This window comes from Equus quagga, chromosome 1, assembly GCF_021613505.1.
Source record: "Equus quagga isolate Etosha38 chromosome 1, UCLA_HA_Equagga_1.0, whole genome shotgun sequence".
In the NCBI taxonomy this organism is placed as follows: domain Eukaryota; kingdom Metazoa; phylum Chordata; class Mammalia; order Perissodactyla; family Equidae; genus Equus; species Equus quagga.
Window position 1 is genome coordinate 142,300,765 of NC_060267.1, and position 16,038 is coordinate 142,316,802.

Genomic DNA, 16,038 nt, shown 5'->3' on the forward strand with positions numbered 1-16,038 from the left:
AAATTTTTTCTCCCTCAGAGAAAAGCCCACTCTGTGTTTTCTCTCTGAGGATATCTTATAGAAAAGCAAGATCAAGCATGGCATGCCAATGGTGGAACTGCAGGCACGAGGGAAAGAAAAGAGATGTTGTTTTCATAGGCAGTAACTGTTGTGAACGCTCACACCACACTTCACAGGGTGGAGGGTGGGCAGCCCTGGTCCCAGGCAGAGCCATGCCTGCCTTTCTCCCTGGTCAGTGGGGTAAGAGGCCACCCTGCCTCAGAGCCTGAAGGCCAAGAGAATCCTGGGGACTTTCCTGAGACCCCTGGGGGAGGCTTGGGCAGTGCAGGCAGGGAGCTAGGCAGGCCTTTGGGCAGACAGAGAGCAGTAGGAGGGACCAAGGTCCAGGCTGGAAAATAAGGTGGGGATGGAGAGGGCTCTGTCCTGTCCCGGGCTGTGAAAGCCCATCTCCAACTGACTCCTTGAGCAGTGCCAGCATGCCTTCTCGCAAACAGTGCTGCAGTCAGAGCCCACATTATGGTCAGCTGCACTACCTGGCAACCAAGACAGTGAGAGGAACCAGTGGGTGGCCTGTGGCCAGCCCTTCTCCTCCCCTTTGGGCACAGGCTTCATGGCACTTCTTATATACCTGTTGTTTGCAGATACCACACACCTCCACTTACATAGCTAGAGAAAGACTCATAGGAACATATAAAAAACCCGTGGGCACATACCCAGAGCGACGTGGACTCAGTGACACATTCATGTCAGATTCACACACACAGTCACTTACTACACACAGCCCACACAGCAACACAGATATACGCACACAGACTTCACACACACACACACACAAATCTGCCAGTGCTGGTGAGAAGCCCTGTTAGGTGTCCCTTGCCTGGCATACCTTGCCCCATCCCATCTGAGCTTCATGGGCACAAAGTCAGGGACTCTGGCCTGGGACCAAGTCAGGGACCTAGACCCTGTTGACACAGCTCAGGCTGTACCTCACCAGTCTGGTTGCCATGTGGGAAGACTGAGGTCCCTTGTGGGGCAAGATTTCAGGAGCCCTAAAATAGAACCCTGTGCCCGACATCCTCAAACAAATCACCATCTTCAGATCCAGAGCTTCATTTCCCAGGGGACCAAGGGAGCTCAGAGTCCTTCCATATAGTGGGGAGTCTGGGACCTTATGGAGAGAGAACTAAAGGCACTAGAACTGAAAGAGATGGTGGGGGTGGCAGAGACAGAGAGAAAAATCAGCAAGGTCAACTCAGGCAACATCCACGGACAGCCTGGCTCATGACACACGTGCTGTGACTGGACCATCCATTGAAGCTCAGGGGAAGACAAGAAGGAGCAGGCAGAATACTGAGCACCTGCTCAATTCTCTATCCATCCATTTGTTCATTCAAAAAAATACTTAGTGAGTACCTACTACAGTCTGAGCTCTTACTTAAGCACGAGGGATGCAGATTTTACACACAGCAACGTCCCTGCTCTCCTGGAGCTTACATTCGCCCAGCCACGTGTTCTCCGGTCCTCCATTCCATCTACCTAAAAGTTTCCTTCTGAGCACTACTGTCTGCCAGGATCTGTGCTGGGTTTTGCAGGACAGACATGGCAAGATCCGGGCAGATTGTGCCAGGTGGTTCTGGAAGGAGGAGGAAAGCAACGAATGCTTTAGAAGCTCAGGAAAGAGAGAAGTCACTGTGGACCAGGGGCTCCCTGAAGAAAGGCTTCTCAGTGGATGTGCCAGCGGGCAGGGAGGATGCCAACCACTGGAGACGTGAAGAGAAAAGCACCCAGGCAGGGCATATAAGTCAGGAATCCTTAGATTGCAAGTAACGAAACACTGCCACCCCAAATTGGAAAGGACTTTATTGATTTGTATAACTGCCAAGTCCAGGATTGGCATGAGCTTCAGCTGTGCCTTAGATTCTGGGGCTCAAACACCGCCCCCAGTGTCTGCTCACTCACTGTGCTATCACGTCACCTGAATTCGAGTTGATGGAGGAGCAGCTCCAGACCTCACATCCTCTTGGCTTCAGTTTCATGCCTCTGTTCTAGTAAGTTCTAGTGACATTACATTTCACAAGCTCTGCCTGAGTCATGTCCCCACCCCAAATGAATCACTGTGCCAGGGAACCGGTCCCATGCTGCCCAAGTCCCATGCTCTACCTGACCTCCAGCCTAAGCACAGGGAAAAGTGACTCAGAAGTGGTTTCCCAGAGCAAGTGGGATTCAGTTACAAGACAAGGGTGAAGGGATACCTGGTTGGAAAATGATCCCTGTGACATGAGGGAGTCGGCAAGCATAAAAGCACAGAGGTGGGAATGTGTGGGAAACATCAAGGGGTGCCTGGCGTCCAGGAAATGAAAACGGGAATGGAGGAGGAGAAGGGTAGAATGGTGTACGGGATTCTACTTGTGAAAGCTCCAGCCTTGAAGTTGGACAAAGATTTTGGACTTGACTGTACAGGTCCCAGGGAGCCCTGAAGGCTCCTGAGAGGGGATATGGGAGGCAGAGGGAGGCGTATCCTCCTGAACCCCCAGAAACACATGTTCACTCTGCCTCCTACCTGCAGGCTCCCACGCTCCTAGGCGGAGTACCTCCAGCCCCTCCTGACTGCCAGACCTACAGCCACCATCAAGGCTGCAATATTAAACAATATAGCAACAGTATTTCCCCACTGAGCTACAGGGAAGGGGGCAGACTGGTAGGTGGCGGGCCTTCGGCTACTCTGAAAGACATGGGCGTGATGCCTGAGGATGTCATGATCACTCTGGCTGCTGGGTGCAGATTAGATGATAGGGGAGCATGACGATAGGAAGTGCAAAGATCACTTGGGAAACTATTGCAGCAATTCAGACAAGATAATATGGTGTCCTGGAAGGTAATGAAGAAAGTGGAGGAAGAAGGTGGGGGTGAGAAAATGCTGCTGATGTCTGAGAACTGAGAACTGACCACTGGGTTTAGCAACATGGTCACTCAGGCCCTCGGAGAGAGGACTTTTGGTGGATGCCCAACTGAGCTGGGTCCCATGTGCTGTCACCAGACTGTGGTATGGCCACCCAGGCTTAATTTTTCCCCATGTCCCCCGTGTTGGGGGAGTCTTCAGCTTGCCTTTCCCCAAGGTCATTCATGCTGGTCATTTCTCCTTGGGGAGTGAGCCTGGTACTCTCAGAACAGCTGGACGGTGGGGCCTGGGCAGGGCGAGGTGTCTGTTGCCGTCTGAGCACTGCGGCCAGGAAAGCCTTCAGGTACTGGCGGAAGCGACGGCTGGAGAAGGCATAGAGGATGGGGGTAAAGCAGCAGTGAAGGAAGGCGATGCTCTCTGTCACCTGCAGTGCATAGTCCAGGTGTTGGCTGACCTCGCAGTCCCCAAAGACTTTCAGGTCCAGCAGTGAGTGCAGAAACAAGGTGAGGTTGTATGGGAACCATAGCACAAAGAAGGCCACCACCAGGGCTATGGCTATCCTCAGAGCCCGGCCCTGGCCTGGGGGCCTCAGCCTGATCAGGACAGAGCCAATGCGGGAGTAGAAGAAGATCATGGCAAGGAGGGGAAGGAGAAATCCCAGGAGGTTCTGCTGGAAGCGGAGGAAGAGCTTCCAAATGGTCCCATGCCCTCCAAAATCAGCATGGCAGCTCCACACACCCGTGGGGTATTCATGTGTCTGCACAAAGACCATGTCAGGGATGGAGATGGCCAAGGCCACAGCCCATACTATGGCAGCAAGGAGTAGGCTCCTGGCCCGGGTCCTCAGCCTGAGGTGAGGTTGAGCATGGACGATCTCCAGGTACTTGCCCAGGCTCATGCAGCTAATGAAGAAGATGCCACTGTAGAAGTTAATGGTATAAAGGGTGCTCACCATCTTGCACAAGAAACTCCCAAAGACCCAATGCCAGGCCACGGAGATGCCCCAGAAGGGCAGTGTCACCACAAATAAGAGGTTGGAGATGGCTAGATTTAGCAGATAGACCTCAGTCATCCGCCTGCGAGGCACATACCAGAGCAAGATCACTAGAAGAAGCAGGTTCCCGCCCAGGCCCAGCACAAAGATCAGGCTGTAGAAGACTGGCAGGAAGACTTTGCCAAAGGACACCACCTCATCTTTCCTGCAGAGCATGAAGGCCACATCCTCCAGGTAGTACTCGTAGTCATAGAAGGAGCTGCTGTTCTCAGAACTAGTGACTTCAGTGGTGAGTGGCAGAGGGGAGGCGGTGGCAGCCATATTGGGAGGACAGTCCTGGAGCTCTGCAGACCAGAGAGTAGCGTGAGAGAAATAAGATGAAACCAGGCATCCCTACTCTCTCCAAACCCACTTTTGCTACTGCTCTAGGATGTCCAAGAGACTGGCTTTAAGCTTTCTTTACTTCTATCACCTGAAGATTTCCCTTGCTTCTGTTATTTTTACAGTATTTCATTTATAAATATTTAGTTTTATGTCAATATTTTCATTTATAAATATTTACTATTTTAAGAATATTTTATCCAGTATTTCTAGGTTTGCAGCAGAAAGGTGTGATCCATCATGTTGATAGACTCAGAATCTAGTAAATCTTTCCATCCCACAGTTTCCCCATCTTTAAAATAATAATAATAACAGCGCCAACTTCGTGGGGTTCTTATGAGGCTCAAATGTGATAATTCACATGGAGCACTTCAAGCTCTACGAAGAGTGCCCAGAACTGAGTAGGCACTTGATAAATGTTAGCTTACGTTATTGCTTTGCCCAAAACTGAGTCCATCATCTTCCTACTATCTTCTCCTTTCCTGTTCCATCTAATTGAATGGAATGATTAACGGCTCAGTCACATAAGGCTGAAACGTGGGAGACACCCAGATGCCCTCCTCACCCCCTTCACCATACCCTGTGAGTCTTTACCTCCTTACTGCCTTTTGAATATGTCCACTATCTCCAAGTCCCATAAAAATACATATATACAAGTGGCACTCTTTTAATAAAATTAAGAAAAATGAAATATATATACTCTGAAGGAGTTCAAAGAGATGAAAGGGAAAGCAAGAGAATGACAGGCACAGGATTCAAGACAGCAGCTGCCTGGGCAGGAGAAGCCAGCGGCATGGGATGGGGGCAGGTCACTGTCTATGGTCAAGTTCCCTCTGGGGCAGTGGTTTCCCAGGTTTTAACTGTATTATTAAAAATAATTTTTAAAAGAGAGCCTCACATGAACCAGTGATAGAGTCTGTCATGAACCAAGGATTATGCTCAATCCTGTTCTGTGTTCCAGAAGGAGAGAGACATAAGATTGTTCCCCAGTGGGGAAGAGGGTTTGGGGAGAAGAGAGGAAGGAGATAAAAAAGAACACGTGGCTCAAGCAGGCAAGCATGCACAGCCACCAGAGTGGGGCCTGTAGGCTGGTGAGGACAACGGGCCACAAACTGAGAAATAAAAATCACCTCCACCTTGTAGCTCTGCATTTTACTTTTTATTTTTTGATTCAAGTGAGATTGAACTTTTTAATATGTTCAATGCCAGTTTATATTTCCTCTGTAAATGATTTATTGTTTTAAGGGGTGGGATTCTCATTTTATAAGAGGATTTAAATAGTAAGGATTTTAGCTTTTTGCATATATATTGCAAACATTTTCTCCAGTCCTTCCTGGTAAAAGTTCTATCTTTTTCCAGGTAGAATTTTGAAAGAAATGTTGACTGAGGCCTTTAGCTGACGCTTCTAGTATCCGTGACACTGTGACCTCACAGCTGATGGAAATATCCAAAGCTACTGAGGCAGAACTCCTCCCAGGGGAGCCCTGGAGTCCTCCTACTCCTTGAGCTTCTGCCCTACCCTTGGGCTCCTGTCACATGGCATCTGGGCCAGATGTTGGAGAAAATCATACGCATGCCCTGTTCCCCCCCAGGAGCTCAGCCTGGGCAGCTTTATCTGACTGCCTTTATCTTGACTGGCCTCAGGAACTTGACCCTGTGCCTTCCTGTCTTGGTCCTCTATTTCCTTCCTGTGCATCTGGAGTCTCCTGTCCCTGAGCTCCTCCCTTTCCTGGGTAGCAGTAAGGACACCCCCAGTACATGTCTGGTGTTGGGAGTCTATGAGCTGCTGGGGTTGGAAGGAGGGCATGCTCTTCTGCACTTGGGCCTGATTAGGGATTATTAATCAGGAGTTGCCACTAATTAAACAGACCTTGATCCTGACCTGGGTTCTCAAAGTCCCTGACTTTTGCTTTAACAAACAACCAAGTCTGATGATTGCTTTGATCAAAGCCAGAGGTCAGGGTCAACATGTTTCATGGTTGGACCAGGCCACCTTTGTAAGGCCCCCTCCACCTGAAACACTCTATTCCCTTCCCTCTTGGGGCCTCTGGCCTCCTGACCTTTACTCTGGGAATCTTTCCAGGTCCTCTTGACTTCTGGGGCCACCAGCCCCTCCCATCACTTTTACCAATAATACCAAGGACAACAGCAATCAGCACCCCATGTGCACATGACAATTGGCCAGGCACCTTCATATCCACCTTGGTAGTCTTGTAAGGCAAACCAGGAAGGAAATGTCAGCGCCACTAACCCAGGAGCAAAGCAACTTTTCCACAATCATATAGGAAGTCACTGGATGAGCTGCATCTGAATCCTGGGGCTTCAGAGTCCAGGAGCAGTGTCTTGTCCCCTGTCCCATCTCATCTTCCACCTTTCTTCTGCCCCATCCAGCAGTTACCAAAGGGGCCACTAGAGGAAGGTGTAATTTGGGCTCAGGAAGTCTTGTCTTGGTTGCCCAGGATATTGCCTTCATCAGCTGGTCTAGCCTCTGTAGATTCCACTGTCAATGCCCCAAAAACTTTATTGAGCCTCCTTGCAAAACGCAGCCTCCCTATGGTTGGCAGAATAATAGCTCCCCAAAGGTATCCACATCCTAGTCCCTGAAACCTGTGAATATGTTGCCTTATATATCAAAAGAGACTTTGCAGATGTGATTAAGTTAAAGATCTTGAGATGGGGATTATTTAGGTGGGCCCAATGTAATCACAAGGGTCCTGAAGAGGAACGCAGGAGTGTCCAAATCAGAGAAGAAGACGGTGGCAATGGATACAGAGATCAGAGTGATGCAGCTACAAGACAATGAATGCAGCCAGCCTCTAGAAGCTAAAAGAGGCAAGGAACAGATTCTCTCCCCTGGGCCTCCAGAAGGAATGCAGCCCTGCTGACTCATTTTAGATTTCTGACCTCTAGAACTTTAAGATAATAAATTTATGTTGTTTTAAGCCACCGAATTTGTGGTAATTGGATACCGTGGCAATAGGTAATACACTTCCTGTGACCCTTTTGCCCTCAGAACCTCAGACTGAGGGAGTGAGAGTGCATTGTGTCCACCTCCTTCTTGCAGGTACGGAAACTGAGACCCAAAGAAGAGGAACAACTCGTGCAAAGCGTGCAGTGAGTAGTCAGTGGCTGCACTGAGTCATCACCTCGTGTTCCTGACTGCCCTTCAGGTCTCTGTTACCCCATCCCTAACTGTCCCTCTAGCCTAGTCTGTTTTTCCTTTTCTGTCTTCACTACTTTTCCTTATTGCGTGAATTCATTTGGCCTATCCAGCAACACCTTGAGAGGAATGAATGGGAGTATCAGTTATTTACTTCCTAGTACAGATTAGCAGGTAGTAAGGCAACCCAGATGAAGCTCTGCAGTGGAACCTCTGGGGAACCCAGAGAAATATACAGAGGTCACAGAGGGAGGCTCTGAGGAGGAGGGACAGCAAGGCCATGGTCAGCTGAGCTTCCCCTACGATGCAGCCAAGGGCACAGAGGCAAACCACAGCTTATCTCTGGGGAAATAACATCATCCTCTTGGTGCCTTCCTGAGGCTGCTGACCTGGGCTGGCTCCAGCTTGACTTAGCAAGAACCTCTGGCTAGTGAGTAATGTCTCCTCCTGAGGATCCAGGGCTCACCTCCCAAGGCCTCTCAGAGAAGTCGCCATTGAGGCATCAGAGAGAGGATATTGCTACGTCCATCTAGTCAGGGAGGCAGTCATGTTAGTTGAGCTCCTTCTGTGAGCTCACATGTAATTTTCTCATTTAATCCTCACCACAGTTCTGGGAAGCAGTACGATTATGATCCCCGTTTTCCAGATGAGGAAACTGAGGCTTGGAGAGTTGAAGCCCAGTTGCCCATGGCTTCACATCAGCAAATGATGGACCCAGGATTGGATGGCCCTAACAACAAAAGGTAGAACTGGTGACCTTTTTCCCCCAGATCCCCCTTTCAACATGGACCAAACTTGAATTTGAAGGATGAGCCTCTGATAGTAGGACTTCTGGTCTCAGCAACAAATAGCAGAGAGGATTCAAAGTGAACAATGTGCTGTAGCTGGCTCCTACAGGCTTGTGAGAGCCAGTTATGCAACATCTGGGAGGCATTCAACAAATGGTCATGAATTAACTAATTCTGCATTCAGTGATGTTAATTTGGTAGCTGGAAATTGGTCATGGTGGGAATATTTACACCAAGGTAAATTCTACCAATTGGAGCTCCCCTTCTCTCCTGCATGTTCCTCCCCTCTCCGCCCCATCACTGAGTGCTGGTTGTTAAACCTTTGCCAGCATACCTGATCAGGATCCTGTGGACCTTGACCAAACCCTGCCTGTCTCGCTATCTCCCACCACCTTCCCTCTTCCATCTTCCACGTCAATCCCACAGCTGCCCTCCTCCCCAGCCAAGAGCCTTTGAGGGCAGGGTCACATGCAGGCTCCCTCCCATGCTGAGTGTGCTGCCCACAGCACAGCTGAGACCAGTGAACAAATAAACAAGATCAAATGTGACCCTAAGAGGCCACACCAGCTTTCAGAATATAAGACCAAGAATAACATTTGAGATCACTTCTAATGAACAATAATGTTACTGGCTTCCTTACAATCTGGAAATCATATCCTTTAAAATGCAACCTAAATCCTCCCCTCCCAGAAGCCTGCCCAGCCCACTGACCTGGTGCAACCTGTGCCCCAGCCCCTCAGTCACTCACAGAAGGTCTCTTCTCGGCCTTAGTAGCCACTTCCTGAAAGTAGTCACTTTTGAGAATCACTTGCCTCCTGTGCTAGACTGGGGATTCCCAGGGGTTGGAACTCACCAGCACAGGGCTGGCATCTGAGAGGCATTCAACAAATGATCGTGGAATTAATCAGCACAGTCACTTCTCTCCCTCCCTTCTCTTGCTTCATTTCTCCCTTGACAGGTTATCTGCCTCCCCCACTATGCCCTGGACACAGCTGAACCAAGACCCCTCCTTCTGTGGGTTGTTTCCTCAGCCGTTGCCAGCTCTGCCCCCGCGGCCTTGGGAGCCTGTGACCATCAAGCATGACCGGCCCGGAGTCCCCACTGTTCCCACTTGAGCAATGGTCCAGTGCTGCCTCCAGCTGGCAGAGGCTCCCTGGACCAGTGTCATGGAATGTGCCCTGTGGCCACCCCCAGCTCCCTCCCTCAGGAGGCTCCCCTGACTGCTGTGGGAGGACTGGGGTGGAGATGGAGTCCCAAAGCCTGGAGTCCACCCTGGCTCTGCTTGGGAGTGGCCTCCCTCTGCCTATAACTGGCATTCCCATCCCGCATTCCTGACCCAGCTGTGGCTGGAAAAGTTGACAAAGGAATTGTGAAGTAACTCACACTCTGACCACAGTGTCCAGCTGCAGAAAGTGCTCTGGTGTTGGGGCAAATGTGGCAGAAAACTTGCCTTTAGGGGAACTGTAACAGTGTTGGGATCTCTCTATTTTCTTCCTCCTGGGTTTGGAAAAACACCAGGTATTAAACTCTACTGTGTATAATAACTACAAAAATAATAATACCCACCACTTACATAGCAGTTACTGTGGGCCAAGCTCTGTTCTCAGAATTTTACATGCATTAATTCATTTCATCCTTGCAATAACACTCTGAGGCAGGTACTATTATTATCTCTATTTTACATATGAGGAAACTGAGTCACAGAGAGACTAGGAAACTTGCTGAAGGCCACACAGCTGGTAAGTAGCAGATCTGGGATTTGAACCCAGGCCCAGAGTCTGGGCCAGCTTATTAAAAGATACCTGTGAAGGATGGGGACTAGAGATGGAGAAGTGCAGACAGGCTACCATCACTCAGGAAGCCTGAATGGAAGGCTGACGGGGGTGGGGGGCTGGTGGTGCATGAATGGAAACAGGAAAAGGAACTGAGAGCCACACAAGGAAGACATGAGGAAAGAAGTCTAGTGCCACGACCATGGCACGCAGGGAGAGAACTCATGAATGACCAACTCAGGGGGCAGAGCCAGGTCTCGGCTTCACTGCTCAGTTTGGGATGTCCTTGGGCTTAAACTTTCAGGCCCTGTCAGCTCCAAGACAAAGTCAGGGCTTTCACCCTAGAGCCCTTGACTTCCACGAGTCTGTTTTCTCATCCACAAAATAAGTAATACTTACAGCAAAGGATTTTGTGCGGATTGAATCTAGTGCAATCATTATAACAGCTAAGACCATGGAGCCCTCCCTGATGATGTGCTGGGTGCTGGGGCAAGGAGCTTTACATATTTTAACTTATTTAATCTTCACATTTACCTTATAGAAGTTCGATACTATTAGCCCCATTTTACACTGAGGACACTGAGGCACAGAGAGGTTAGGGAACTGGGCCAAGGTCACAGAGCGAGTGGTAGAGCCAGGAACTGAAACCCAAGAGGCCATTCTCCTAAACAACTGTTACATTGCCTCTCAAAGGAAATAACAAGCCAGTTGTGGTCCCCTTATGTCAAGTTTCAAATGTACTAATGTACTTATGGTTCACAACAACCTTATGAGACAAGCACTATTGTTATTTCTATTTTACAAATGAGGAACTGAGGCTGCGAGAGGGAGAATAATGTGCCCAAGAACACATAGCAAGTGTCCTGCAGGATCAGAAATCAAGTCCCTGCAGTCAGCTCCAGAGCCAGAGCCAGGATCACACACTGGGAGCTCTGCCGCTGTGAGCCCTTCCCTCAGACTCACAGGAGGGACAGCTGCCCTCTGCTTGGTCCACCGTGGGGAGCATCGCATTTGGATTCATTGTGACATATAAAACACAATGAAAACAACAGTAGCCAGCTCCGACATTTACATGGGGCTCCAAATTTCAGACACTCTTTTACATGCTGGTCCTTGCAAGTCCTCCTGGCTCCCTGGTGAAGTAGCAGCAGTTGTCACCTCCCTGGTTACACAGGAAGCCCAGGGCCACACCACAAGCCAAGCAGAGCTGACCCAAAACCCTGATCACTGAGTCCTGGGCCATCACACACACACTCTCTCCCTCTCGTTTTTTTAATATGTATTTTTCCTGATTACACAAGTAATATAGGCTCAATGTAAAACGTGGAAATACAAGAAAAAATAGAAAAGAGGCTAAAAAATTCCCCATAACCCAACACCCCTCCCTCAAATAATCCTTGGGAGCCTTCTGGTGTATCTTGTCTGTTTTCATGCCCAGAGCGCCGTCTGCTGCACTAACCCCCCCCTGGATTTGTGGAATCACAAGCCTGGCTGGAGGAGAGTGGCCTCGTCCAGTCCCAGCAGGCAGGGTCCCCTCGGAGTCTCCTGACAGACATGCTGCCTCCTGCTCCCTGGGATACGTGAGGTCCACCCGCTCCCCATGCTCCCTGGGACCCCACATCACTCAATGTTTCCTGGCTCTTATCGGGAATTGGGGATGTTCATGACATTGATAAAATCACACAGCAATCCCTCCTCCCAAAGCTTCTTTTCAGTTAATAAAGACTAAGCAATTTTAGAGCCCGACTCTTCAAGAAGTTGCTGCCATAGATGAAGGTATGATTTGCCCATCTTTCCTGAGTCATTTTTGCTTTTTTCTTCTTTGCCTCTCTCACTGTTGCCTGAAATTTCACCCCTAGAACTCCTTGCATTCGTATTTCAGCATTATGCTGGGTTCAAAATGAAACACAACTACCACCCCCACTACCCCTGGGGAGGGTGGTACATTCAGCATTGTGTAGCATGGAAGAATAGACAGAATAGATTGGTCCACTTCTTAAAAGCTGAGTAACTCTGGAAAAATTACTTAACCTCTCTGAGCCTTAGTTGTTCTCACCTATAAAATGCCTCCTTCGTGCAGTTTTTATAATTAAATGAGTACCTGGCACATAACTATTGGTTCCCTTCCAGGCCCTAAAATGACACTTGGCTCAGGCTGGGATGGATGAGAGGGAATACTGGGACTGTTTGAAGCAGAAGGAGGGGGCTGAGAACTTGGAGGGGTAACAAGAGAGTTTGGGGGGACACAAGGAGAGAGTGTGGATGTTTGCAAAAGAAGACCACAGAACTGGGGAACCTCAACCCTGGGAGAGAGGCCCTTAAAGACATCTCACCTGTCCCTGTCATAGTACACCTGGAGAAACTGAGACCACCCAGCCATGCCTGATACCCACTCTCAGGGATTTCCAGAATCCATGAGGCAGATTCTCAGAGCCTGGGTCAAGTGGGGAAGGAGCCAGCAGACAGCTCACTCCCTAGCTGCTGGGGCAATTGCTCCAACAGCTGCCTTAGAGAGAAAGCTCCAGACTGGCCCTCTTAGCACCTCCCTCTCCCACACCTGGCCCACTATTCAGCCCACTGGATTCAGACTTTCCCTGTGGCCCCTGGGCAGGGCCCACCCCACTCTAAGAATGGCCATAACCTACCAGAGCCAGACCCAGTTGCCTGGAGGTATCCACTCTGCACCCAGGAGGAGAGCAGCAGCGCCTGGGTCCTTCTTCCTCAGGGAAGTGCAGAGGGCGTGATTCTTCTTCATAAGCTCTTCCCCTCTCCGGAGAGCAGGCTGCACACATCCTGCTTTAAGGCTGGAACGAAGCACCCCTTTGCGTCTGCCCCAGCCCCACCTTGGCTGCACATCCACAATCTGTTTCCTTCACTGAAAATGAGTCAAGCTCAAATGACCCCTCACCCCCCCACCCCCGTCCACACCCATGAAGGAGCATCCCCTCCAACCACAACCTAATGACTTTGGAAATCATGTGTCCCAACCACACCTCTCTGGAACGATTCCCCAGAAGCTGGGCCGGGCACACTAACAGCCCCAGTCCAGACCTCCAGGCCTTTGTTTCCCCTGTCTCCTACCAAGGCAGCCTTCCCAAACTCCAGCTTCATTGATCCTGGACACCCCCCCAGCAGGATCCCACTTGCATCCTCCCCCAACTCTACTTCTCTGACTATAATCCCTCCAAGTAGTGCAGTGTCTGCATCACCCATGGTCAGGCAATATTCTCATCTCCCAGACTTTCCAAACCATCTTCCCTCTTCACCCCCTCTTCTGCCCCTGCCACCCCCATCACAGCATGTATCGTTGTACAGCTAGCTGCCTTGTCTGCTTACTTACTTGTCTGCTCCCCTACTGGGTCTGGAGCTCCCAGGGCAAGGGGCATATCCGACCCACCAGCCTGAGCCAGGACCAGGCAAGAACAGAGACTGAATGAACGAATATGTGTGTGTGATGCACTGCCTGCCATGTGCTTAGCAGTATGAGGGTTCCTCTCTGCCAGGACAGCACCTGTGGTCCAGGATCAATGTCTCAGCCAGCCTGGCACACAGCAAGTGCTTGGTGAATGCCTGCTGCCTCTACTTGAATTAAGCAGTAATGGAATAATGCCAGGTGGTCACAGGCACTAGCATAAGGTCACACAGAGCTGGGCTTGAATCTGGCTCTGTGTGTACCCGCTGTATGACCTAGAGACGGTGGCTTCCTCTCTCTGAGCCTTAGTTTTCAGATCTGTATTGGAGGTGGGGGTGGTACCTCCCTCAGAGAGGCGAGATGAGAACTCAATGTTCCCAGAAAGGTGGACATGGACTTGACATTTGCCTTTCCCTGGGGTCCACAGGCCACCCAGAGTGGATGCCAAGACTGTGATGGGGGAGGGGATAAGGGGACCTTCCAATTGTGGGGGTTTCCAAGTCTGTCCAGGACAAATGCCAGCTACCAATAGGGAGAATAAGGCCCAGGGAGCTGCCCACAAAAGCCGCAGAGTCCTGGTTCCTAGGGAACAGCTAAGTTCTAGAACCTGGGCTCCTTCCTCATCCCGCCCCCTCTTTTAAACTGTTTTATTTTAAAATAATTTTTAGACTTGCAAAACGAGTGCACAGAATTTCTGTATACCTGTCAGCCAGCTTCCTCTAATGTTAACATCTTATAGAACCACAATACAACGATCTAAACCAGGAAATTAACATTGACACAATACTATTATCTACAGACCGTATTCAAGTGTCACCAATTAATTGTCCCACTGGTGCTGTTCCTCTGGTCCAGGATCTAAAGCAGAATCCCACACTGCATTTGGTTGTTGTGTCTCCTGAGCCTCAGTGTTCTGGGACAGTTCCTCAGTCTTGCTTTGTCTTTCATGACCTCGACAGTTTTGAAGAGAACTGTAGAAAGTCCCTAAATTTCAGTTTGATGCCTCTTCATGATTAGATTGAGGTTAGGCACTTCGGGCAGGAACACCACAGAAGTGATGCTGTGCCCTTCTCAGGGCATCATACCAAAGGTACATGACTTCAATATGTCTTATTACTGGCCATATTAACTTTGATCTCTTGGTAAGGTGGTATCTGCCAGGTTTTTCCACTGTGAAATTACTATTTATTCCTTTGTAATTAATAAGCATCTTATGGGGAGGTACTTTGAAACTATACAAATATCCTGTTTCTTATCACACTTTTGCCCATCAGTTTTAGCATCCATTGATTTTTTTGTCAATAGTTATTACTGTGGTGTTTGCCAAATGGTGATTTTCTATTTCCATCATTCTTTCTAAATTAATTGGAATTTTACTGAGTTAGCCCTTCTCTTTATTTATTTATTTATTTATATCAGTCTGGACTCATGGGTATTAATTTTATTCCATTATTATCATTATTTATTTTGCTGTTCAAGTTATCCTCTTTTGAAATATCTCAATCCATTTGTTTCCTGTTGCGCTGACTTTCCAGTCACAGCACACCAAACACCTGCTGCCTGGGGTGCAGGGCAGGTTGCGGGGTGAACTCAGAGCCCTTGCATGGGCGGCCAGGTCTCCGTGCCTAACTTCACTGAGGCATCTTCCCAGTAAGAGCTTGGCCTTTTCCTGGAACAGTCCAGGGTTCCAGTCACGCAAAGCCAGTCATGGCTCCAGGGGCAGGGAGTTCCAGGAAGGCCCAGGTGATTCCACTGCTCTCCAGTCAGTCATCCTGGCTCCACAGCTCCACCCCAATCCTGACCCAGGATTGGGCAATACCAGCCAACCTCACGCCCTGAGTTTTTCCTTCTTGACTCCCCCTTCTCTGCCCTGCTGCAGGGGTAGTTGCTGGAAGCCCCAGTGGCAGATAGTCAGGCATCACTTGCCCAGCTTCTTTCATGCAGAGGAAGTGCCACCCAAGGGAGAGTTACCAGCTGTTATCCACCAGCCCCAAGGGCAGCAAAAGCAGAGACAGCAGTGCATTGCAGCAAGAGAAACTAGTCAAGGAGAAGGGGGCCTTCACCATGTCCAAGTAAGCTGGAGGGAGAAGGCTGTGAACTCATCTTCTTTGCTCTCTTTAAGATGCACAAGGATTGTTTGCCCTGCGAGGGGAGTGGACCCAGCCTCTGTAGCCAGGCAGCCAAGATGCACAGGGCCTCTCCCCCAGGATACAATGCCACTTCAACTTCAGAGCAGAGACCTTAAAATCTTTACTATTCTGACATGACTCCTAACACACATTTTTAACACTTGGGACACATCTACTATCACAGTGAAAAAGGACACCACATTTTCAAAACACCTGCTTCTGTCTTCAGCCAAGCACTGGGTGTGACTCTGGGACCCTCTTGCCTGCACCCTGATCCTTCCTGACCTTCATAACCTAGCTCCAGGCCTGTCTCCCATGAGAAGCCTCCCCAAACCTCTCCAAACCTCCCTGATACCCTGCCCTAAGCTTCCCGAGTCTGCAGGAGAATTATTGCTCAGAGGCAAATCTGTCTCCCTATCAGACTGCAAATTCCTCACGGTCAGAGGCCTTGTTCATCTGTACACAGAAGATCTGGCACTACTACACAGAGCAGGAGCTTGAGA

General features: G+C 49.6%; 1 protein-coding gene and 1 long non-coding RNA gene across 9 annotated transcripts in view; one reads left to right on the forward strand and one right to left on the reverse strand.

Moving 5' to 3' along the window:
- Nucleotides 1-1,841: 1,841 nt before the first annotated feature.
- The window catches only part of ACKR2 (atypical chemokine receptor 2), a 44,310-nt gene continuing 30,113 nt past the window's right edge, over nt 1,842-16,038 (reverse strand). For 2 of the 8 annotated variants that reach the window (XM_046654238.1, XM_046654186.1), the window contains exon 3: nt 1,842-4,237. In XM_046654238.1, coding sequence (XP_046510194.1) covers nt 3,060-4,214 — 1,155 coding nt within the window. In that variant the 5' untranslated portion in view covers nt 4,215-4,237 and the 3' untranslated portion in view covers nt 1,842-3,059. Of the gene's footprint in view, nt 4,238-6,525; nt 6,656-8,933; nt 9,234-12,639; nt 12,844-13,334; nt 13,430-16,038 lie in introns of those variants that run through there. The other 6 variants (XM_046654212.1, XM_046654205.1, XM_046654193.1 and 3 more) reach the window with 6 other exon arrangements.
- Nucleotides 6,851-9,292, forward strand: LOC124235809 (uncharacterized). Its single transcript, XR_006887573.1, has 3 exons — nt 6,851-7,444; nt 8,043-8,177; nt 9,181-9,292. It is a non-coding gene; the product is annotated as an uncharacterized LOC124235809 (long non-coding RNA).